General features: G+C 40.9%; 1 protein-coding gene across 6 annotated transcripts in view; it reads left to right on the top strand.

Moving 5' to 3' along the window:
- The window catches only part of GAS7 (growth arrest specific 7), a 112,167-nt gene extending 88,327 nt beyond the window's left edge, over positions 1-23,840 (top strand). For all 6 annotated transcript variants that reach the window (XM_035561872.2, XM_035561871.2, XM_050714400.1 and 3 more), the window contains 6 exons: positions 313-391; positions 3,568-3,696; positions 5,658-5,781; positions 9,376-9,455; positions 12,637-12,735; positions 13,460-23,840. In XM_035561872.2, the coding sequence (XP_035417765.1) occupies positions 313-391; positions 3,568-3,696; positions 5,658-5,781; positions 9,376-9,455; positions 12,637-12,735; positions 13,460-13,573 (625 nt within the window). In that variant the 3' untranslated portion in view covers positions 13,574-23,840. The remainder of the gene's footprint in view (positions 1-312; positions 392-3,567; positions 3,697-5,657; positions 5,782-9,375; positions 9,456-12,636; positions 12,736-13,459) is intronic.
- Positions 23,841-25,745: the final 1,905 nt, after the last annotated feature.

Raw genomic sequence — 25,745 nt, 5'->3', positions numbered from 1 at the left:
ATTAAAAAAGAGAAATCTTGTTATGGCAAGGATAAGATAGTGGAGTATCTTGCTTAAAGAGACTGGCATCTCTGTAACTCATCATTATGAACAGTGTTTTCAGAGATCTTCCACATACAGTCCAAATACAATTCTTCCTTGGTCACAGAGATCAGTTATCTTCTCAGATTTCTGCTTTCACTTTTCCATGATTTTGCAGAGCATGATATGCTACAAAGCTTTGGTATGTCATATGAAGCTGTATGATTAGTCTTGCTTGGACGATATGCAGAAAACAGAACACTGATCGTTGTTGCACTGTGTTTTTTTCAGCACACTGGGAGAGGCTTGGACTCAGCTAAAGAAGAGTCTTGCTGATGAAGCAGAGGTTCATCTCAAATTTTCTTCTAAGGTAAGTAATTAGTTCTTCCTTTTGCAAAAATCTTTGCCCTGTAATTGATACGTGTGTCCCCTTCAGTGGGTGTTTCTCTAGTAGGGAAAATACTTAATGCATATGGTACAAATTCTGAAGAACTAAAAAGCTGGTGAATGAGCTTTTTGAAACTGTCCATTTTTTCCTGCCAAAATCGTAGCTCATTTAATCCACCTGATAAGTAAGCTAAAACACTTCTAGCCTTAGTTTTTCATTAAAAGAAAAAAAAAAGATTCTAAAGGTTATTCACTTAGGTATCAAAGTTCCATCCTGTTTAAGTAAAATTTCCTAGAGCTTGTACAGATTACTTCTGTAGAGGGAGAAATTTAAAAAAAATAAAAATAAAAAAAAATGGTTTCTCACAAGAATCTATTGCACCTGTCTGCAAGGAAGAGAAGCAGGATTCTGACTTCTTCATGTTATTAGTGTTTCTGAAAAGTGTGGTGAGAATTTAAACTTAGTGTTATTTTTAGATCTTCTTTCAAATGATGCCCAGGGAGATTTCTTGTACAAATTATTGTATTTCATCTGTTTTTTTTCTACCATGTGACATATTCTTGCATCCTGTTACATTATGTTAACTTCTGTGGGTAATCATGTTCAGTATAGATGCAGATATCTAAGCACAACAGCCATGTTCTGGAGGAAAATTATAGCTCTGCAGTGTTTGTAAGCGATTATGCAGATGTTACTCAGGCAACCAGCTGCTGCTGGTAATCCACTGCTCTGCTTCAAACTTCTACTTCAAGGTTGTAATTAGTGAAATACTTTTTGCTCCCTGTTGGCCTACTGAATTGATTTCCAATGGGAAGAAGCGTACCCTGGGTGGTGTGTGCATGTTTCTGCTTAAGTCTCTCCCATAGTGGTGCAAAGGTATAAGGTCTCTGCCCTATGCCTGATAACTTCTTTTAGCAAACGTTTTGAGATTTCAAGTTCTTCGTAGCATCTTACCCATTTAGTGATAAGTAGATGTCAATTTTGTCTATATACAATAAGGCTTTAATTCTCATCATCTTAGGAAACTAGTTCACATTTTTTAGTTTTTCATCCACTGCATGCATTATAAAGTCTTTTAGCAAGATATTTTAACAGAAAAGAATAAATATGGTCAACTATAATGCAACACCTAAAAGCCTCAGTCAATCTGTGTGATAGCTTGTGGTATGGCTTTACAAGACGGAAGTTCAAGTAGGACAATTAATGATGCTAGAAGGAAGATGACAGCCATCACTGAAAAGCCTCTGTGACTCCCTGCACACAAAAATGGAGAAAGCTGTTTTGTTCACGTTTTAAGCCTCTTGGTGATGCATTTCCCGTTTTTTTAAGGATATCAAAATTTCCAGTCTCATTGTAAAATGCGTGAAATAAACAAATGTCTTTATTTTTTGTTGGGCAAGGAGAGCTACCACTGAAATGTACTCCTGTTTGGTGTCTCTAGCTCTGGAGAGTTTTATGAGGGTCTTTACAGCAATGCCTGCTTAGGTCAGACAAGTCAAGTTGCCATCTCTCTTACTGAGGATGACTGACTCATCTTGGGTTGTTTACCGAGGTTAATCCATTTATTGATAGGGGAATCCAAAGGGCTCTCAGAGAGTTTAGCCTGTTTGAAAACAGGCATCTCTATCAATTGTGATACGTTGCCTCTGGAGTTCACAGAAACTATCCTGAACTTCTCTCTTTGCCATTTCTTATTTTCATTGAGCACTGGAAATGCTTCTGGCACAGCTATAGGTTTGTACCTCAATATTGAGAGAGCCTTTTCACAACTTTGTGGTTCAGCATGGTGGTACAGATCTTTATAAGCTTGTCTGGGGTCATCCTGATGAGAATGTCATAAAAATAGCATCTAGAGTTTTCTAGTCCAGCTTCCCAGTGAGAGCTGGCCTATCACTCACAGTGGATCAAGTCAGCTACATCTTTGTCTAGCAAAGTCTTGAATATCCCTAAGGACAGAAATTTCAAAACGTCTCTGTTCAGCCTGTTCCAGTGCCCCACTACCATTCTTGCGATACTTTTTCGTAGATGATATTCAACCTGAACCTTCCAAAGATCAATTTATGGCCATTGTCTGTTGTGACATTGCCTGGCCCTACAAAGAAGAATTTGTCTCCTACCTTTGTAGCTGAACTTCGTGTAGTTGTAGGTGATAATAGATCACCTCGGTGCTGCTCTCCACCTGCGTTATCAAGCCTAGCTTTACTAACCTCTCTAGGATGTGCTGTGAGGCCTTGGCTGTCTTTGTAGAATCTCCCCACTAAAAGGTTTTACTGAGCTTGAATGAAGGAAGTTTCCTTCTCCATTAAAATAGCACTGCAGAAAGGCTAAAAATACCTGGTTTCGGGGACTGTTTAATATTGCTCCACTGTGGGCCATGTGAGGTGATTGTGGACCCACTTGCGTTGAAAGAGCCCAGCATCTGCATTGAAGGGACAATAGAAAACAGTAGTGGGTTGCTTCTGGGGAGGTGAAATATCTTTATCCCTTCAGAGCGCATTTCGAAGAAGTCAAAGAGCAGTGGGATACAGACTCTGTCAGAGTTGAGTATTACTGACTATAAAGTCCTGATTGTAAGAGATAAGTACTTGCAGTCACGTAGGAAGTCCTTCTGAGTCCATTTCACAGTGATTTCTTGCCATTACTTAGAGGGGTTCAGCTAGGCTCCTTTATATTTAGCATAAATAAATAAGATGTATCTTTAATGCGTCTGTTTAAACTGTACAAGAAATGCAGGTGTGTAACTTCAATGTGTTGAGTAACCTTACTGCAGTCAGGTTTAGCAGGTTTTACTTGTGTACTTTCTGGGAGGTAGGTTGCATCAGTTAGGTCAGAGTTGGAGCACCTCAGTACTGTGATAATTGTCTGAAGTTTGATCTTAGGTCTAAGAAGAGAGATACAGTTTAACAGGGGAGGAAGACAAAATTTCTACCTTTCTGCTTCCTTCAGTAAATATTCACTTAGCAGAGCTGTCTTGTGAGGCGCTGATGTTTGCATCACTCCAGGTTGTCTTGGGCACAAGAAGTGTTGCAATAAACCACGGCCTGTGTCTGCAGCATTTGTATTCTTAACTCTGTCCTGAGCTCTTCTCAGCAGAAGAGCCAGGAATTACTGCCCAGCTCCTCATTATCACCATTTCTTCTTCATGTTTTCTTTTTCAGCTTCAGAGTGAGGTAGAAAAACCCCTGCTCAACTTCAGAGAGAACTTTAAGAAAGACATGAAGAAGTGTGACCACCATATTGCAGACTTACGGAAGCAACTGGCTAGCCGCTATGCAGCAGTTGAAAAGGTGGGAATAGAACAAACTGGAGAGTTTGAGATACTGCTGTCTGGGACAGAAAAACAATTGCAAGTGGAAAGTTTCTATTTTACGATGAGAAACCACAGATTTCTGCTGAGTGCTTTCTGCAGTTGGTTATTCTTTGCTGGGCTGCAGGCATAGTTTGGTGTTTTGGGAAAGTGGGTGCTGCAGACAGTGCTAATGTGTTACTGCCAAAGTAACTTTTTGTTGCATCTTCTCCTTTCCAATTTGGGATAATATATTTCTAATACATTTGATGAAAATACTCTTGGCTCATGTGCATCCAGAAGTCACATGTATTGCCCACAAAATCTTAAAGGCATTGCACTAGAACAGCAGCAGGGTCAGGCTAAAAGCTTGTATGGCTCAATATCGTCTTGTACAATGGCCAGAAGAAGATGGCCAAGGAAGGGTAGCCTTAAACCTGGCACCATAATTTGCAAACCTTCTCCTACTTCCAGTTTTATGTGCCTCACAGGAAACAGCAACACGCTGGTTTCAGGGACTATTTCAATATGACCATCCAGTAGTAGCTAAGGTCATGACTAAAAGAAAGTTTTGTCTACAAATAGTTCTGTCTTCTCAGTAGTTGGCAGGAAACAGATACCTGTGGCTCAGCTGCCAAGACACTTACCCCAAATGGTGTGGCTGTTTGTTACAGTATCCTCAACCAGTATACTCTTGGGTATGACCTGGAGAGGAAAATGTCTCTCTCAGTTAATCCAGGAGGTTGTTTGGATTTCCATTAAGGACCAGAGTGCACATGAGGAAGTTTGCTCAGGGGCAGAAGTGTGGCAGGATACACAAGATTATTAGACTGTATGTATGCACGGAATGCATTTTGCTGTAAAATTCTTAGTTATTTACCATCACATCTGCAAAGAAACGCAGTCCTCGGTAGGATACTGAAACGAATGAATCAGAAATAGGAGTCTTGAGAAGGAAAAAAAGAAAAAAGCTGTGTCAGCAGTTTGCCTGAAGCACACAGCTTCTCACCATATTGCTTTCCTGCAGCTCCACCTTTCGACCTACCAAGCTAAGACCAATGTCTATAAGTGAATTGAAAAATTCAAGTAACACCTCAAAAGCATTGTAAGTTACAGGAAAACTCCAAGGTGCTAACAATATATAATTATCCAAATTTAGTTTTAGATGCTGGAGAAAGAACAAATAAGACCTATTTTATAACAAGTGAAATAGTCTGGACAAAGCAATTTTTTTTTTTTTTAATATATTTAGGCACCCTCACCAAATGGGGTGACAGCATGCATATATGGTAATTATAATTCAGATGCTTCACTAATTTGCCGGTATAATTTCAGTAATTATACTGATAAATCAGGTTTTAAAAGCCTGAAGAACTTTAAAGTAAGGTAATTAAATTATCAGTTGTAAACAGGTCTCAGGTTATTGATTTCTATGTTATGAACTGCTGTAGTCACGAACCTGAACTAGTTTTTCTAAAATAAGTCTAAGATTACCTATTGCTAAAGTTTCTGATAAATATATATTGAAACCAGAGGGTAGTTGAAAATAAATTCTGCAGTGTACTTGAAATTCTTTCAACAATTCAGATCCTAAGGAGAGAAGTAAGTGGAAGAAGTATCTTGGTGATACTGGTTAAGAGAGTTGGAAGAAACTACAGCTCCCTTTTGTTCCAGAAATAATGAGAAAGTTACTAAAGAACATGACAGTCTGATGATGCTTTTTGTACAGTAAGGCAGATAGGCAGAGACCTATGGGAGAGTCCAGATGGTCAGTGAAAAATTCTAATAAGGCACTTCTTTGGACACCACATGGTGTCCTAGGAACTTGAATCCTTGTACTTGAAACTGGGTTAGAAACCTGACTTCTTACTGACACGTTTGTATGAAAAAGTCATAGATGTCTGAAAGCAGTTGGAAGCTCTTTTCCTGTAAAAACATGTGATCTTCTTTAATTAATCCAAGGCCCGGAAGGCCTTGACAGAGAGACAGAAGGATCTGGAAGCAAAAACGCAGCAGCTGGAGGTGAAACTCAGCAACAAGACAGAAGAGGAAATTAAAAAGGCAAGGCGGAAGTCCACTCAGGCAGGTGAGTACCTGTGACCAGGGGCCATCAGGAGGTAAGTGCTACACCAGGAAAGCCACCGAGAAGATTGTGGCAGGAAAAATTGGGATAGAACTGCCTGTCCATCTGCATTCTTTTTTTTAAGATTCCAGCTATGAAGTCAATGTGAAGCATGGTATGGATATGTTTGGTTTTAAATCCTCTGAAGAGGAGAATTTTCTTCAAAGAAAAAACTAAGCCAGGTTTTTCTAAGTCAGACATCAGAAAATGATGGATGATTTCAGTAACTGGCCAGAAAGAAGAGTGAATTACACTTGTTTTCTAAAGGTGTGCTAAGATAACAGTGTTTGCAAAACTTTAAAAGTCAGATTCAAAGACGTTTGTAGTAGCCTGAAGTGATTTTGAGATGGAATTAGGGTCCAGTAAACTTATTTAGCCTGCCTATACGCTTCAGATTTCAGACAGAAACATCTCTATCGTGGCTTGATGTTGATCTTGCTGAGACAACGAGATGCCTGTCTCCTGCCTGAGGTCTCTGTTTTTAAATCCCTTAGGGTTTTCCAGACACGCTTGTAACTTTTTCAAGTTGTATTTAGTTCAGTTGAAAATCTGCCAGAGGAGGACCTATTGCCATTCAGGTAGCAGACAGGTGCTTGTCCAGAATGCAGCAGACCTGTAGTTTAGGCTCTCTCAAGTCAGGGCTATAAACATACAGTTGCCCATCCACAAAGAAGTGTAAGCAAACTAGGGGGTGTTCTGGGCTAAGATTGCTCTGCGTCGCTCCTGTTGAAGCTGGGTTAGTGTGCAACCATGAAGGCAAGTTTTATGGGTCCAGAGGGAGCAAGCAAGAAGGAGTCTGAATCTTCCTATCAGCTAGGGCATCCAGATGGCAAGCAAGAAGTTCGGGGCTTTTCTTGGTGTGATTGTGGATCTGCAAATGCACGCTTTCAGGTATGTTCAAATACTCTACCAAAGCACTTTTAGCGCTGGGAGCTCTCAGAGGGGCAGGCACACTACAGGCTTCCTCTCCACACATCATGTACAGGGTATGGAGGTAGCGTGGCCCACCCCATATCCTGAGTTTTTCTGAACTTTTGGCTGAAACATAGCACTGTTTACAGTTCAAGCTAAGTACAATCTTAACTTTTAAACTTACTGTCAATTTTTCACAGCTCAGTGCCATTTATTACTGCAATGAAAGAGAACTAGGTGGTACCAGCCTCTGTTCTCCCACAGAAAGGACCTTAGCCTTTTCTGATTCATGTGCAGCTCAAGTTCTGGAGGTTTGTCTTCCAAGTGGTGTCTACATATGGTTCTTGTTTCTCTCATGGGACAAGCCTTATCAGTCTTTGATACCATCTTCATAGATTTTTCCTGTCTGTAGAAGTTCTTCAGGTAACCATTGCATACACCACAAGTACTGGCAAGATTAAGGCCCATATGACCAATCCTATTTACAGTTGTTTGGGGGACTGCATCTCATTTTTTCACTTGACAGTTCCTGTCAAAGGTAGTTACAGATCTTTGCTCAACTGAGGATGTTTCTTCCTTAAATTGTAGTTCCTTGCTTGGTTATTCCCTAAGTCACAGTCACCCCCAACCATGTGGGTGCCTGTTACACTGCCTTTTTCATTGAAAGTGAACTTTCTGTCTATTTTTCCTCTGTTACTCAGTGATTAAAATGATTTGTTTAAGGAATACTGAGAATATTGTAGCGTGTGTTATACTGTAGTGAAGACGAAACTACTCGATGTGATTTTTGCATGTGTTTTACAGAGAGTCAAATCACTTCCATGGGATCCATGTGCATCCCTGTTCGTGCCTTTGATAAAAATATGTTTTAACTAGGGCTTCTGTGGTTCATCCTTTCATAGGTCTGTCCCTTGGTAGAGTGGTCCTTAACAGTTTTAAAACTCTAAGGCTTCTCTTGGCTTTTCTGGGTTCTGAGTCCACTGATGAGAGTCATTTACAGTTTGACCGTGTGTATAGGCAGCCATCTGAGGAGAACAAATGCTGTGTTAGTGACAGGAGGCTCCTTGATAAATGATTCTTCTGTCTCTCTGCAAATTCACAACCTCTCTGTTCACTGGGTCTTCAGAAATTGTTTGTAATAGTTACTTACCAAACAAGCAAAGGAGAGATGAAGATAAGGAGGGAGTAACCAAGAGTTTGGGCTTGAGTCCCCCCATCACTCTCCCAGACCATGCCACTGTTACAGTCCATGGAAGGGGGAGGACTGGCCTTATCCCCACAGTTAATGCTACCCAGCAGCCTTTCTGGGGTGCTTGGGATGTACACAGCAGCAGCATTAATGATCTAGCTTTGAAATTAGGCCTGCTGCAAGTGGATGGTAGGACTAGAGACTTCCAGATACCACTTCAAACCACACCCTTTCTATAATCCCACCATTTACTGATAAGTGATGTTGCTTTTTCCTTCCTTCCATGTCATATGTTCTATGACTTTCATGTTTCTGGCTGTATAGTGACTCAGATTCACGCAGGTGGGTGGAGAGTATCTGGAGTCTGATACCTAGAGAGTCTTCTGGAGTGTGGGAGCTGCTAGGTCACAGTTTTCATGTCAGCCTAGGCATCCCCTGTCTGGGCAGATAAGTATATTGCCAAACTTTAAGCCCTGAATCCTATGTGGCTGGTCTGTTCATTTGTTTTTATAGACTTTGGTTGCCACACCAAGTTTTAAGTCCATGAGGCTCAAATTTTCAGATGCATTTACTTCTTTGACACTTCTCTGGTCTATGTAGTCCTGTTCTTAAAGCTCAGTTCTTCCCTGGTTTCTGTATAAAGATCTTTTTATACCTAAAAGAACTGTATGAATTTGAACTGTGGACCAAGACATTACAGCAATTAGCAAAGGAATAACTGAGCCTCATTTAAAGAAGAAAGAGAATATACTAGTCAGAAAGTGGTAATCTCAAACGTGCCACCCACTTTACCCTCTTTGTCAGAGCAGAGCTCTACAATGGAGAAAATTTCAAGTAACACAATAAGGTGTGGTTGTTGCCCTGAACAAGAGAGGAAGCCAGAGCCAGACTGGAATTGTGCATCTTCAGAAGAAGGAGAATATGAGAGTGTGCAGTTCAGTTGAGGTTGCTGCAAAAAAGCTTCCCTTGATCTCAGAAAGCTTGAGCCTGATGCTTCTCTCCTGTTTTAAACCTGTCTTAGAATGCAGTCTGAACTACAGAGCTGCTATCCTGCAGCTCCATAACTCAATATTATGATTTCCCATTTTAATTATTTATTTTTTTGATATAATTTTCTATGACCAGCTTTAATTTAACTGAAGTAACTATCTTTCATAGTTTTGGTCGTTATATAAAATATTACTTAGTGTTCATATTTTCATTTTAAAATTTTCTCTTTCTCCTTCATGGTTTCTCACCCCAATCACCTGATCTTTAAGCAGACATCAATTGCATACGTTTTGTTCAAATTGTTCTTATTGTGCCTAACAAATACCATCTAACAATTGTGTTCAGCTCTGCCAGGACTGACCTTCAAAACTTTTTGATCTTTATACAATACATGAACTACAACTTTCTTTTAAGCTTCATAATACAAGCTAGAGAGGACTAAAGTGCTGCTGTCTTGAACTTTTCAGGAGATGATCTGATGCGTTGTGTGGATCTTTATAATCAAGCACAGTCCAAGTGGTTTGAGGAAATGGTGACCACCACTCTGGTATGTAACTCTGTTTAGCATCTTAAGTTTATATAGCATTGCAAAGTTGTAATAGCTTTTAATAACTTGCAACATTGATTACTTAGCTAGTTACAGGGAAAAGCATTGGGAGAATTAGGTGATAACTCTCCTGTGGTATCTTGTGTTCTCAGTTCTAAGAAAAACATATCATTTGGGGAAGGCAGAGATAATTGTTTCTTTGCAGAAGACTCTAAACCAGTTCAGAGCTGCCTATGGGCCGGAATGCTGGAATTGTCCCCAGGAAGGATGAAGTAATGAGCAAGGAATACATGGAAAGACACACATTAAATCACTGAATCCATTTATAAATTAATGAATTTTTGTTTCTATGATTTTAAAGTTTCTTCACAAGTATTGCTGGCTCAGTAGAGATATCATTTAATTTCTTGCTGTTCTTATTCTCTGATGCTAACACAGCTCACAGTATTCACCCTAAGGGCATATGCCTTCAGGGTTAGTCACTAGCATACAAAGATACTCTTCTCGCTTTATGTGCTGTATTCCTTGAAATATGCATACGTTAGCTTTAGGGCTCCTCCCTCATGCCATTCCTTAGAGCCCTTCTGAATGACAGCCAGTTACTTTCAAAAGTGGGAAATAAAAATATCTTCTGTGAGTATTTTCCTCACTGGACAAACACAAAGCTTCAGACTCCTCCTAATAAGAAGCAGAGTCAATTGCTCAGCATTTAGAAGTGTGTCAGTGCAATATTTGATGTGCACTAAATAAATAAAGGCAGATGGGGCATGGAAATCCAGGAGGCGGATATAATCCCAAAAGCAGAACAAGAGAGGAAAAGTTGGCAGTTCCCATATGTAAGGGATCTGATCCTCCTCTTACCTGCGCTGGTGTTTTCTCACTGATAAGTGCCAGAGGTGTGGCCATATGTAAGTTGCATATATGTTTCTGGGGAATCAGTACAACTCAAGTGCTTTTGTCATAGCCTGTAGCCTGCGCAGTAGGTTGGTTTGTTGTGAAATGGAAGCTGAGAAACATTTGAATATATGTCTCAGTATAATCAATATAAAATCTAAATTCAAAAACAATCTGCATCTGATCTGTTCATATACAACACACAGTCAAGAGAGTCAGATTTTGAAGATTTGAGTTTCCTTGTGTGCCTTCTTTCAGGAAGTTTGTGTTGCACATACAGTGCACATTCTTTGTGTCGCATGCTCATCAGCATTAGGACAATGGGTTCTGTTTCTTGGTCCCACATACATGTGCCCTAAGTAAGGGAGTCTGAGTTCAAACTGGCCCACTTCTTTCCATAAGCTCAGTACGTCAGCCAGCAACAGCAATAGATCAGTTTTTCAGTCCTGTGCATACCATGAGCTCCTTTGTTCTTCTAATTCCCCAGGCAGATAGTGTGCCACCTGAGATTTTCGTCCAGGTGTCATCAGGTGTGCCACCTGAGATTTTCGTCCCCTATAATCAGGGATCTGTTTCCCACAAGACATTTAACAAATAGCAGTAAGCACAGTGAAGGCAATGAAGCAGCCTGCCTGCTTGTGTATGCTGAGGCTGCACTCACCATGGTGCCCAGTAAGCAGACATCAGAAATGCTCTCTGAATGCAATTTTGGTTTAAAGATTTGACCCCACTAATGTCCCTGTGGATGCAGAACTTTCTAGTAATACATCAGAGGGGAGTGTTAAGCCAATTTTAGTTTGTATCCTTAGAGATAGACTTCTGTGGCATGCTGCTTCTACTACTCCCACGCAGGTGGCCAAGGAGAGGACTAAATGCAGATTTTGATGCACAGTAACAGTATCAGAATCCAGGAGGCATACTGCCCTCCCCAGTCCTAGCTGGCCTTCAGAGAAGAGGGAGGCAGAAAAAAAATCAACAGGAAAGTTAGAAACCACCTGTCTTTTCAACTAAAGCATTGCTGGGCTTACAAGAGCAAGTGCCAGGTCCTGCACCTGGGACGAGGCAACCCTGGCTATACGTACAGACTGGGCGACGAGACGCTGGAGAGCAGCCCTGCAGAGAAGGATCTGGGAGTTGTGGTTGACTGCAAGTTGTATATGAGCCAGCAGTGTGCCCTGGCAGCCAGGAGGGCCAACCGTATCCTGGGGTGCATCAAGCACAGTATCGCTAGTCAGTTGAGGGAAGTGATTCTCCCTCTCTACTCTGTGCTGGTGCGGCCTCACCTTGAGTAGTGTGTGCAGTTCTGGGCACCACAGTACAAAAAGGATATAAAACTGTTGGAGAGTGTCCAGAGGAGGGCGACGAAAATGGTGAAGGGCCTAGAGGGGAAGACGTATGAGGAGCGGCTGAGGTCACTTGGCCTGTTCAGCCTGGAAAAGAGGAGGCTGAGGGGAGACCTCATCATGGTCTACAACTTCCTCACGAGGAGGAGTGGAGGGGCAGGTGCCAATCTATTCTCCTTAATCACCAGTGATAGGACCCGCGGGAATGGTGTCAAGCTGAGGCAGAGGAGGTTTAGGCTACACATCAGGAAGAGGTTCTTCACTGAGAGGGTGGTTGCACACTGGAACAGGCTCCCCAGGGAAGTAGTCACTGCACCAAGCCTGTTGGAGTTTAAGAAGCGTTTGGACTGTGCACTTAGTCACATGGTCTAAAATTTTGGGTAGACCTGTGTGGTGCCAGGAGTTGGACTTGATGATCCTTGTGGGTCCCTTCCAACTCGGGATATTCTATGATTCTATGATTCTCGCTGCCAGCTGGGCAAGGTGGAGATTTGTCCCAGCCCATCATCTAGTGAACAGATAAAACTGCTATCAGGTGTCCGGTTCGACAGAAGATAGGCCCTCTGAGTCATACACCTTGACATGGTCTCCTGCTTCCCCAAGGAATCACCGGAGCTAACTTCAACAAACATGCAAAGCTTCTTGCAGGAAACAGATTCCCTCTTGGCTTGCAGTATCCCTGAAAACAATGCAAAGTTTTACCCTTCTTTTCTGTCCTTTGGCTAAGGCTGAAGTGACTTCTGTTGCTTGCTGTCTCTTCTTTGCAATTCAGGGGGAACCTCAGAATTCAGTTCCAAAGCATGACCCTGGGGCTGTATTGCACTGACTGGGGCTGTATTGCACTGACCTTTTGTATGTCATCCTTTGGGAGGATGGGCCTTCCAGATCAGCTTCCAAGAAAAATGTGGACTTGATTTTTTTTTTTTTTTTTTTTTCCTCTTCAGGAGCTTGAGAGACTAGAAGTTGAAAGGGTGGAGATGATTCGGCAGCATCTTTGTCAGTATACACAGCTGCGGCACGAGACAGACATGTTCAACCAAAGTGTAAGTCTGCTTTTTGTTTAATCCCTTTGGTCTTTACTGCATTTCATCTGAGCTGAATGGTCCCTATCCTGATCTGACTAACTTGATAACAAAAAGAGATGTGGAAGTAGTGCATGTTGTCAGCTTGTTAAGTTTGCAGCAGTACTGTAGTGCAACCCTCCAGTCCTGTTCCTCCAAGACTTCCTGATCCTGCTTACATTTCATACTACTGGATCACAGCTTTTAGCTGGGGTATTGAATTTCATTTGACCAGCATGAGCTGTTACCAGCTCTCCCAGCAACATATGCTACACCTCAAGGTCATTTTTTCTTGCAATGAAAGATGGTAAATAGACAATTTCACTGTTGGGAGAGGGAGTATATTTTTCATTTTTAAAAAGTCTAGTTTTCAAATATTTAAATACAGAGGATGTATGCTGACCTGCAATACATGGTTGTATTTGATGTAAGGTATAGCTTGCGGATCTAGAGTCAAGAGACTGACTGGCTGGTGCCTGGTATAGGAAGCTTGTCTCTGCCTGACATTGCAGGCCTGCCTTTTTTCTGCTTCCTGCTACAAGGCTTCCCATTCTGGCTGTTGTCCCCTGGCCTCAAGTACATGCAGTTCTTAGTTGTCAGCAAATGCCACACAGGCATGCCCAAAGCAGTTCTGCACTTTAGAGCAATAACTGTATCCACTTGAAATGCACCCTTGACATTTTGATTCTTGTTTTGTTTATTTCAGACAGTAGAGCTCGTGGATCAGTTGCTTCGGAAAGTGGATCCTGCCAAAGACAGAGAATTGTGGGTAAAAGAACACAAAACTGGAGATATCCGACCTGTGGACATGGAAATATAGACTGTTCTTATAGTTGTACGTGATGAATTAACCAGGCTAATGTTTTTTTTAGGGGTCAGAAGAGCATATGGAAAAGGTTGTTCCACTACCAGACACCTTGTAATTTATGCCTGTACGGGCTATCTCTGTTACATTTAGTCATTAAAATGGTTTTCATTGTGCTAACTAAGCCTTAAACACCAAACATTCCAAGGTGAAGAAAACAGGTGTGCACTTCCCACCAAAGGTTCTCAATTGCACGCAGCTTCCAGAAGAAATCTGCTTTCTGGTACAGAGAGAACTGTGTTCTTCAGTGACTTTGTGCTATATCCCTTGCATGGCTATCGTATATAGTATGTTAGAACAACAATGCAGTGTCTCCTCTGGCCAGCAAGTGGGTAAACGAACATGATGCAGGAGGCAAGGAAGCCCTAATCATGAACCCCAGGTCTGTTACTGACTGCTTTCATGACCACAGGCAAGTCAATTAACTTTCTGGCTCCCCCATCTGTAAAACTTGCATATCTTGCAGCAACGTTGTGCAAATACATTTATTTCATATAACACAGTTTCCCACCATGGCCCTTTTCCCCCATATCTATAGAGAGGACTCTTGTTCTTCCTGTTTTATACTCCCTCTCAGGGATACATAAACCTATTATTGTCATTGTTTCTGTTCTAGGCCAATTGATAAAGTTGAAGGTGTTATTTACCAGGAAAGACTTTATTGTGCTATACCTACCTCATTAGCTCAATGACAGAATTAGCTCAATGACAGAAAGAAGTTATATACCAAGGAGTAAATGAGATGCTCAAAACCTTTCCTGCTTATGCAGGATGTTTTTTCATGGTGTCTTTTTAAAGACAACTCTCTAACATTTTGTTTGGGATTCAAGTTTAAATTGCCCTCTGTTGGTTCCTTCAGTTGAATATCAGAGACTTTAGCTATATTTAATTATCAAGTTCATGTAGCTAAATTATGCTTATCTTTTTAGATCCTGATTTTCAAAGGTACCACGTATCTGTGATTCTAGACTGCATTAAGTATAGCTGTAGGTGCCCAGCACTTCTGCATCATCATATATTTAAACGGTTTTTTTCCTTACCAAAAATTCAACACAGCTCTTGGCACAGTGTTTGGTAGTTTGGAGACTGTTTTTTAAAAGGTGTTCATTTTCTTCTTCCACTGTTATTTCTGACTGATTGATCAGTGTTGCTGTTAATATATTAGAGGGCCCAAAAGTGGAGGGGCAAGTGCCGATCTATTCTCCTTAATCACCGGTGATAGGACCCGCGGGAATGGTGTCAAGCTGAGGCAGAGGAGGTTTAGGCTACACATCAGGAAGAGGTTCTTCACTGAGAGGGTGGTTGCACACTGGAACAGGCTCCCCAGGGAAGTAGTCACTGCACCAAGCCTGTTGGAATTTAAGAAGTGTTTGGACTGTGCACTTAGTCACATGGTCTAAAATTTTGGGTAGACCTGTGTGGTGCCAGGAGTTGGACTTGATGATCCTTGTGGGTCCCTTCCAACTCGGAATATTCTATGATTCTGTTATTTCGGCATTTTATACTCAAGATTCTTGCTTTTATATCCAGCAGAAACTTGTTGAACTGGTTGCCCAGAGAGGTTCTGGAGTCTCCCTCCTTGGAGATCTTCAAAAGACACCTGGATACTGTCCTGGACAACCTGCTGTGGCTGGCCCAGCTTTGAGCATGGCAGTTGTACCAGATGACCTTCAGAGATCCCTGCCAGCCTTAACCGTTCTGTGATTCTGTGAAACCTTGATTTTCACCACTATAGCCTTTCCTCATTGTGTAGGGTGGTATTAACTACAGTATCCCAAACTATACTTTTTCATTTGATCCACAGTTTTGCCCTACTATATCTCATTATTAACGTCCCTTTTCCCCCGTACCAAAATTGTGTCTTCCGCTTGGCTGTTATTTTAAGCTTTTGTTCACCAATCTCAGAGTATTTAAGTTACTGTGCTGTGATTAGATCACTGAGAATTAATCTTCCCCTTTACAAACACAAGCTGAGATGCAGAGAAGTCTTATCTGAAATACTTTTTAAAATATTGCTGCAAGTGATTATTTTTCTGGCTTGTCATTTCAAACTGAATTCTGTTGCATTCTCATAGAGTGGCTTTTTCTTTTTTTCAACCACCTCTTTACCAGTATAGATTCATAGAAAAAGAATGAATCACCTTTTATTCACCTTAAAAAATCTGATATTACAAGTCATTCCCATCTTGCAAAAGCAAATGTCTCTTCAGCACCCTTCTCTGCTGTGTTGCTAGCCTTTATAAACCTTTGCACATTGGCAGGTGCGATTTTGTGACTGCTGCATTCTCAGGATCACTCTTCCTGTTGTTGCTGATTGTTAGACCTGACACTTACCATACTGCCCTTCAGTTACACACTTCATAATCTGCAGTTATAATTTTATTCTCAGTGTTGGAAGCATCCAGCATGCTGATGCCTGAACCATAGTTTGCCTAAGTGTCACTCTGTCTTTGAACTGTTAGACTCCACACATTTTACTTCAACTCTTCTTATGCTGCTTGAACAGGGAAGTTTTGTGCTGATAGGGCTTTTTCAGTCTTCCTATTCATTCACACTCTGTTCTCAATATGATTCTTTTTGGCATATTGATTTGTACTTTTCCTATTTCTACCATGCACTTTGGAGGACAGGTACTTTTTTTTTAAAAACCACAAATTCATGGTGAGCTTTCAAAACTTCAGTGGCCAAAATTTACTGCTGTACTTGAGAGCTGCGTCTAAAGTCAACCCCTGTATTCTAAGCCTCACTGCAAGTTAAAATGAGCAGTCTTGATGACATCTCATCACATTTTGATTGCAAAACCAAACAAGCTAGTTGTGCACTTTAAATGGTATTCTCCTTAATAAATATCTGAAATACTCTGTTACCAATTACAGTTTATTTTTCCTCCTTTTTTCACAGTTGTTTATTATTTTATCTGCTTTGAACTGGAAATACTGTCCATTCGCACAGGTTTCTGTGAGGGCTGAAATGTATTTTGGTTCCACTTCTATGGTTTTCTTAAACTGCTCTCAATTCTCAGTTGCAATTTCTGATTACTTGGTTTTTGTTGTTGTTTTTTAATTATTTCCAGGCCATTTTCCTACTTCTACTTTTTGGTCTATTAGAAATGTTGCAGGAAAGTGTGAGCTGTGTAGAATGATAATTCTCTTGGTGGAGGCTGTATCTTTGTTTTTCTTGCATAATATGAGGTGTGCACTTGTGTCTGGCTGTTGTTTATTTGATGGCTCAGCAAACCCTTACATGGAACTGCTCTGTACTCAGTGAAATATTTCCTATATAATAAGAATTTTATCTTGTTATTGATGGAAGCATTAGGGAAGTTTTGCTGTTGCTTGAAAACAATTTGAATGTTATTTTCTACGAATGATATTCCATTGTGGTACCACATTGCAGATTGGAATCAGTGATGCTTGGCCCATTACCTAGTCTGGCTGATGGATCTTGGACAGTGTGACACCTTACAAATCAGCGATTGATGGAGATCCTATGCTTCTGAACAGCCAATATCTTTAAAGTAGTAGTGGCGTGTTTGAAGGGAAGCATGGATGCCTGCCCTCATGTTTGTTCTTACCAAGATTACTCTGGGAGTTTCAGCATTGCTCTATTCATCATCGAGTTGCAAAAAAAGTCTCTTGCCACCATAGGTCCTGAGCTCTGGTGTGATCTTGTTTTTCTGGCAGATGAGTCAACACACGTCATACAAGTTTTTACTGTTCTAGTTGCTATAGGTACCAAACTGTTTTTTGTTGTTTGATGCTGCCTTGCATCTTCATATGGTTCCATGTTCACAGAACAGAAGGTGGGCTTTTGATTAGTATTGATTGCTTTTACCTAAAGAAGCACTATTAGTGGGAATTTGCCTTTGATTCTCATCTGGTAGCTCCACTTGCCCTGTTTTTTGGTTTTTTTGAAGCTGCCTGTGTTTCAAAGGCCTTCCCCTCCTGCATAGCTCCCTCTCTAGGATTAAGCAATGTTGTCTCATACATACTTGTATCATGCTGCCAAATTTCTGGTTCCCTGGTGATCTCCAGTTCAAGCAGAGCTTTTGAGTTCTTGTCTGAGCTAGAGGGCTCTAAGATCTCCGGTGGCTTTGAATCCCTTGGGTGTCCTGACTCAGGTGCTACAACAGGTGAGGTGTTATGCAACTGTTATTTCAGCTACTGTACAGAATGCCTACATTTTATTCATTGTCTATACCAGTCTGCCTGTATATTCTAAGATATATTCTTCTGGTACAGTTAACTCAATAGAAAGTCCTTGTAAGTCTTTCTCTGAGGTATTCTTTTAACTTTTTTCCTAACAGAATTGATTCTGGATCCAATGCTGTCAGCTGATTTCTGTTTGAGTTAATGAGCTGAAAGTAATGAGTCATTTGCAACACTGGCGAAGTGCACTCTCTCCATCACTGGCAGGATTCCAGTTGCTTTCATAGAGCAAGATTCAAAAAGGCCTAATTCTCAGATTTCCATCCTGCTCTAGATTCACTCACATCCATAACCCTTGTTTGCTAGTCACTTCTATATGTTGAACTTGTGTTGTAAGTCTTCAGTTGTTCTCTTGTACGAAAGCTATTTCACTGGTAGGCTACTCTCCATCATCTTTGAAAGGTCATGGAGAACAGGAGAGGTGTCTGAGGACTGGAAGAAAACCAATCATTGTATCATTAAGGTTGGAAAAGACATCTGAGATCATCTGGTGCAACCATCTCCCAACCACCAATATTACTCACTAGACCATGACCCTAAGTATAACATCTAGCCTTTCCTTAAACACCCTCAGGGATGGTGACTCCACCACCTCCCTGGGCAACCCCTTCCAATGCCTGACCACTCTTCCTGACAAGAAATGTCTCCTAATTTCCAACCTGAACCTCCCCTGGCGCAACTTGAGGCCATTCCCTCTTGTCCTATCGCTAGTTATCTGCAAGAAGAAGCTGACCCCTAGCTCCCCACAACTTCCTTTCAGGTAGTTGGAGAGAGCAACAAGTTCTCCCTTGAGCCTCCTTTTCTCCAGACTAAACAACCCCAGTTTCCTCAGCTGCTCCTCATAGGACTTGTGTTCAATGCCCTTCACCAGCTTCATTACCCTTCTCTGGACATGCTCCAGGGCCTTGATGTCCTTCTTGTAGTGAGGAGCCCAAAACTGAACACCATACTTGAGGTGCAGCCTCACCAGAGCAGGGTACAGTGGGACAATTACCGGTGTGAGCTACGCTATTCCTGATACAAGCCAGGATGTCATTGGCCTTCTTGGCCACCTGGGCACACTGTCAGCTCATGTTCAGGGTGAGCATCAACCAACGCCCCCAGATCCTTTTCCTCTGGAAGCTTTCCAGCCATTCTGCCCCAAGTAGTCAATGTCACTCCAGTCTTGAAGAAGGGCAAGAAGGAGGACACAGGAAACTACCGGCCAGTCAGCCTCACCTCCATCCCTGGAAAGGTGATGGAACAGATGTAATCTCCAAGCACGTGGAGGCTAAGAAGGTCATCAGGAGTAGTCGGCATGGATTCACCAAGGGGAAATCATGCTTAACCAATCTGAAAGCCTTCTATGATGGAATGACTGGCTGGATAGATGAGGGGTGAGCAGTGGATGTTGTCTACCTTAACTTCATCAAGGCTTTCAACGCTGTCTCCCGTAACATTCTCATAGGCAAGCTCAGGAAGTGTGGGATGGATGAGTGGACAGTGAGGTGAATTGAGAACTGGCTGGATAGCAGAGCTCAGAGGGTTGTGATCAGCGGTACAGAGTCTGCTTAAACGCCTGTAAGCTAGTAGTGTCCCCCAGGGGTCCGTACTGGGTCCAGTCTTGTTGGATTTATTCATCAGTAACCCGGATGACGGAATAGAATGCACCCTCAGGAAGATTGGTGATGACACAAAACTGGGAGGAGGAGCTGATATACCAGAGGGCTGTGCTGCCATTCAGAGGGACCTGGACAGGCTGGAGAGTTGGGTGGTTAGGAACCTCATGAAGTTCAACAGGGGGGCTGTTAAACTAACAGATTAAGTGATCTCTGGAGATCCCTTTCAACCTCAGCCATTCTGTAATTACTTGATGCTGGGATCTTTAGAGATGGCTTTAATTTTTAATTTTTATTTTTTAATGTTAAAAGATCATAAGAGCATTGAAAGACATATGGAAATCCTTCTTATGTTCTTGGAACACTTTTTTCCCTCTGCAGCCCTACCTGAGCTGCTGTGGGGTAGCTGTATTTCTTCCATATTGCACAGTAACAGTATATATTGAAATCGTTCGTTCTTTCATGCGTAGCAGGTGATGTGCAAACTTGTTCTCTGTTTCTCTTTAAACTTTATGTATATTCAGTTTTCTGTTGCAGAATTAAATGCTTTTTGTTAATTTTGCTACCCCATAGAATCATACCCCATGATGCAATGCAAGCAAGCATAGCTGTTTTGGGACAGTGATCTGCCTGCTAAGTCACTTTATTTTCTTATATTTTATTTTCCTAACAGGAATTTTCTATAAAGCATTCACAGGAAGCTTTTACATGGTGGTAGCAGTCATAATTACTCAGACCTTCTCAGAACATCTTTAAACTTGTACCTTTTTTTACATCATTCTTTAAATATTTGCTGGAAGTGAGCCTCCATAGTCTTTATGCAGAAATGTACACTCTTTTGACCTGTTCTTTGGAAGTGCTTAGCTGTCAGAGGTTTCTAGGAAGTCATCAGGGCACACACAGGTGATACCAGAGACTTTGAAAATAAGGGTATTGAATAGAAATTCACAAGCTTCCTTTTTTTTTTTTCTCCTCAGTCTCTCAATGAGGTAAACATTAAGAAACGAGAATCTCAAATACTTAATGTATGAGACCTAGCTGCTGTATGCAGTTCCCAACAGCTCCGTGTGTAATTGGCTATTGTAGGAGCATGGCTCTAGAGCCTACAGCTCTCCTGTTGCTGCTCTAATGATCCAATTCCCAAAATAAGTGAAAAAGTGGCTCTGACCATCTGTTTGTTTTATCACAGAGAGAGAGAGAGAGCGAGAGCATTGCTTACCCAGGTGGGTCCTTCACTATGAAGCACCTTAGAAATCCAAACCAGCACTTTGAAGGAACCCCTGGAGTGAGTAGATGTGGCTTCTTGGTGTGATCAACTGATTGCTTCATTCTGAATAGAAAAAATATTTGCTATTTCGTAATAGCCAGTGTGCTGTTTTGCACTAGTGCAGCCTGCTGGGCCTATTCCTAGAGATGGGAGTCAAGAGTTTGATGTCCTGGAAGCAGTCCTGGTCACTCTTACATTTCTACTTTGCAAGAACAATGTCTTTTTTCCTGATCACTGAGCCTTATGTAAAGTCTGTAGGCGTTTTGCTATCCAGCACATGTTCAAACAGAAGAATCAAGTCCCAGACGTAGTGGTTTCCGAAGCATTGCTGTGAATAATTCTTCCCGTATGGGCATTCCTCCGGTACAGTGTTCAGGAGCAGCTGAGTGGTGTCTTTCTGTGCATGGTGGAGGCATCTGACATTTTACAGAGGAGCATGCTGGTCCCTCTTAACCAGGCAGGCGATAGTCACAGGCAGATTCAAATTAAAAAGCGTACACATAAGATAGTAAAATATTTAATTGCCCCAATGAAATCTGAGCTTGATGCTAGGCACTCATCTCCCTCAGAACCCTGACGGGTCCAGTAGAAGGCTCATTGCTGAATTTTGCTTAGCATATGAAAATCAGTAATGAAATGTTCCCTTGTATCTCTTCCTTGATACAGGGCTCTCTGACTAGCATATGATTGTGCAAGCAGGAGACTGATATGTGACAATACCACACTGATGACTGCAGAATGTTTTTTGGATTTGGCAGTAGTATGATGTCCTGTGCCACGGCACTGAACTGGCTGTGAGTCAGGCAGAAATGTATCAAGCCTGGTGTGCAGGTATTCTCCAGGAGCTTGGAGAACACAGTCTTTCTTTTACATAATTATGATGTCATCTTTCACATCAGCAAGTCCTTGTCTTCCTCCTGAGAACTGTTGTATAAATATTATTCATTACATTGTCTCATAGTAGATCTTATGTAAGAGGGCATCTGTCAATTTTAATTTCTTCAACTTCATTGTTACTACACCCCCCCCCCCTTTGTTACTGACATACACCAGTTTTCAAGATCTTTTCTTTGATTTTGAATGTTCATAGAACATTTCTTTTGCTTTTATGTGCTGACCAAACTTCACGCTTCTGGATATTTTCTGAGGCTGGTAAGTGCTTGCTTTTTGGAGATGTTGTTTTGCGTTTTGTTTTGGAGTTCTCTAAACAGCCACTAGGTTTGGAAGTGCAATGACTCCTTTTCGTGCAAGTCACAGTTTATCTTTTCTCCCTGGAGATTTTTTCTGAAGGGACCAACACATAGCACAATTTAACTTAAATTTCTAATCCCATGTGTTCTCAAAGCAGAAACCTTTTGTGCCTAATGAAACATCTGATTCTAACAATTGTACATGGACAAAATCTTTTAGAGACCAATAAAATTTGTCGTACAGTAATAGCATACTAATTACATAAAAATACAAATTTGAAACATTCAAATTTAACTCCCTCAACTTACATTAAGTTGAACTGTTTCAGGTGTATTGTAAGAGACAAACTCAGTGGATATTAAGAACAAAAGCTTTTCAGCTGCTATATTCAGGTTCAGTGAGTGGACGAGACTATAGTTTTGAATATATATAGTCTTTCAGAGCTACTGATTTCATAAATAACTGAATAATGGCTTGTATCACAACCCTACTAAAACTGAGCTAGTTGTTCCTCTTGAAGTGCCTCTTTAAATTGTACATGCTACAACCATATAAAATACACAGATTGACCCTAAAAATTTTCAGAACTTAGGAGCAGCCAGTACGTACAGATCTGTGCAGGAATCTCAACCCTTCCTCCTTGTTCTGGACGGTGCACTCTTTTAGGGCATTCACACTTACATATTCCTGCCTTTATATCACTGATCATTTACAGTCTAACACAGGCATCATAAAATCATAGTGCTGAAAATGGAGAAGGAAATGTTAGCCATGTTAGACTTAACTGCATTGAAAGACAGTTTTAACTTAATCTTCTGACACATAGGTATAGTGGTCTCAGTATAAGGGTCTCAGTAGGGAATAAGCAGGCAGTTCTGCATAAAATATAGTTGAGTCAAGTAGCATTTGGGGATTAAGTAATGCTATTTTGTAAAAACAAACCTTGACTCTTCTTTAAAGCAGTTGCTTGGAACAATTTTTCTGGTACTGGAAGTCCAAAGCTGAACAGCGATTTCAGGGATCTCACATCTGCATGATGTGACAATCTTAGTCATTTGAATTTGGGAATGCTTGACCTGAAATCCCTTGTTCCTTTGGAGGTGTTTTGATGGGATGACTGAGATTTTCAAAAGAACATAAGGAATTTTGATACCCATTTACCACTCTGTTACTTCAATATGACAAAAACATTCTTAGGGACAGAAACCTCTATTCATTAAAATGAAATTTAAAAACAAAAAACAAACAAAACCCCACCAGCAACAGGTTCTAGTATTGGGCAAATGTTTTCTTCTCTTTAATTTCCATTTTTCCAGCAGCCCAAGACAGTGAAAAATCTACCAAACGGTTTTGCAGACATTCTGGCAGCAAGGATTCAAGGGTAGGCCAGATTACCAGTCATACAGTAAAACAGAGTTTTCTGCTAAAATAAGATTGCTTGTTTGGTCCTTTTTGTGTAATTTGCTAAATACATTCTAAAATTTTAGAAAAGATGTCTCTTGCCACTACTAATTTCTTTTTAAAGATGTTTAACCAGAGTTTTGTAACATTCCATAAATTTTGGCTGACTAGACCTCTTAAAATAGTTTATGTATCATACAGTCTCTGTCTGGGTAATTAGTAAATCTTGCATCATTGTGCAAATTATAGGATGAGGTTTGTTCCATAAAGGTACATGAAGGAATCACCAGCCTGAAGAAGTTGAATGCAGAAAGCATTTAAGGGGCAGATCTTCAGCTTGGGTATACTGGCAGAGTTTGGTGGAAGCTACTTTATGTCAGTATGGATGTTGTCCTTCAATATCGAAGGCATTTCCACAACATAATGTTTGTCTTCTGTAAAACAATTTCATATGGTTAAACTGTATTTTCCTATATTGTTCTGCAAGTTTATATGCACCACAGTGCTCATCTCATATCCTGTAAAATAAACTGTACAGAGACACATTGAGCATGGAATTGTATATACCAGACTGTTTTTTCTTCTACCAAAGTCACACACCTTTTGAATGCAATAACATCAAAGTGTACCTGGGGTGTCATATGCACATTTACTGCTTTGTTGATGCTAGTGTAACATAGCTGGAATTTGCAATCACATCAATCAGGTGTAATGTACTTACCCATATCCTTTTCAGACCTTTGCATGATATTCAGATGAGTACAATTGTTAAAATTTCATTTTTATATAGAAAACTATTTAAAACGCAGTAGTTAAGTGAGTTTGATTCATAAACAGGTGTGAAAGCAGCTGCCATGAAGTTGGCATGGTTTAAGTGCTCCGTAAGTGTTCTACACACAGTCCTTTAGCTGCAAGTCCCATGTTTACCTTGAAGTTTAGGTGAAGAGAAAGCATTGTTGTAAAATGTTGTTAATAAATTGTTCTACTTTGAATGTTTGAGTTAACATGCATGCTGGCAGGTCTTCTAAAAAAGTCAAAGTCAACCTTACCAAAATTCTGTCTAGCCCAACTACTGTCTCCAATGTGGGATACTGCTGGAGAAGCAGAGCACACAAAAAGCATGTGTCACAGTTCTGCAGAGCATGAGCTCACCCTCCCAGCAGCATGTGATACACTGACTTTGGAGGTAAAGGCATTGTCCACACATCTCATAATTCTCACTGGAGCTTCCTCCTAAGAATTTTTCCAGTTTTGATCTCATGTAAAAATTTATTTTCTTCACCCACCTGCAGAATAGTCCTATACCTGCATGGTGTGTTTTTAAAGATGAAGGAATACAGGAGTTGCTAGTAAAGGAAATTCCTAATACATTGATGTGGTAAGTAGTTGAAGAGTTGTGCTTACTCTTCACGGGAAAGGAAGAGACAGGTAAGGCACTGCAAAAGTTCTAGGTTGAAGCTTGGTTTTCAAAGCAGTACATTTGCACTTTGCCCAAAGTAGCCTAAATCTGCTCAAAAAAAATCTCAGAATGCTGTTTCAGATGTTGGTGCATGGTGTAAACCATCTTGGGGAAAGCTTGGCAATTCTTAACATATTGTGGTACACTTCATTGCACCTTATCAGCAAACAGCATTTTGAAGTGTGGAGGACGATACAACTCTGAAACCGCAGATGAGGAGATACCATACAACTTGTGACATTTGCTGTGCTGGTGTGGTGGCTCTTAACTGTTACAGTCAAGGACCAGAGTGGATGATCGGGCTGTCAGCCTCACAGTCTATGACATTTGGATATAAAGGGCAGAAGATTTTACTTCATTTTGGACACAAACACCTGTGCTAGTCTTTTGCAAACAATTACTCAAAAAATTACTCAAAATAATTACTTAAAATAATTACTCAAAAAAGCTTGGATTTCACAGTACAATTAAGCTTTTGACCCTCTCACATTCCTCAGAAGTAGAAAAAAAGGTGGAAGGGCATCAGTGAAGTGATTTGATTTCAGATTTCTTTCACGACTAATAAGTAGACGTGCTTTATTCCTCAAGCCCTTACCTAATGCTTCAGACATTCCTGTTACTTATAAATAAAATCCTGTCAATTCTGTCTGCATCTTCTGATGTTTCCTAATCAGCAACATGATTTGGAAGTCTCTGGATAAGTCCTTACAAGTTAAAAATATTAAATGGAAATTGGAGGCTGCATGGACACCAGTGATTTGAATCAGGTCCCATTTGTTCTAGGTGCTGTTCCTCACCACCTTCATTATTTTTGTGCAGGGTTCCACCTTTCCTTCAGGGGTGGAATAAGTTAGTCTTGTTGAAGGTAGAATTTTGGAGCAATTCAATTATTAAGTGACCTGAGAACAGCATGCTTCCTGTGTTGCTGCTTCTGGCCATGTACCACAGGCAGGATGCATAAAGCCCATTTGCAAGTCTCTTCAAAGGCAGATTCTGATCTAAT

This window comes from Cygnus atratus, chromosome 18 (assembly GCF_013377495.2).
Source record: "Cygnus atratus isolate AKBS03 ecotype Queensland, Australia chromosome 18, CAtr_DNAZoo_HiC_assembly, whole genome shotgun sequence".
NCBI lineage: Eukaryota > Metazoa > Chordata > Aves > Anseriformes > Anatidae > Cygnus > Cygnus atratus.
This window is presented reverse-complemented; position numbering and strand designations above follow the sequence as displayed.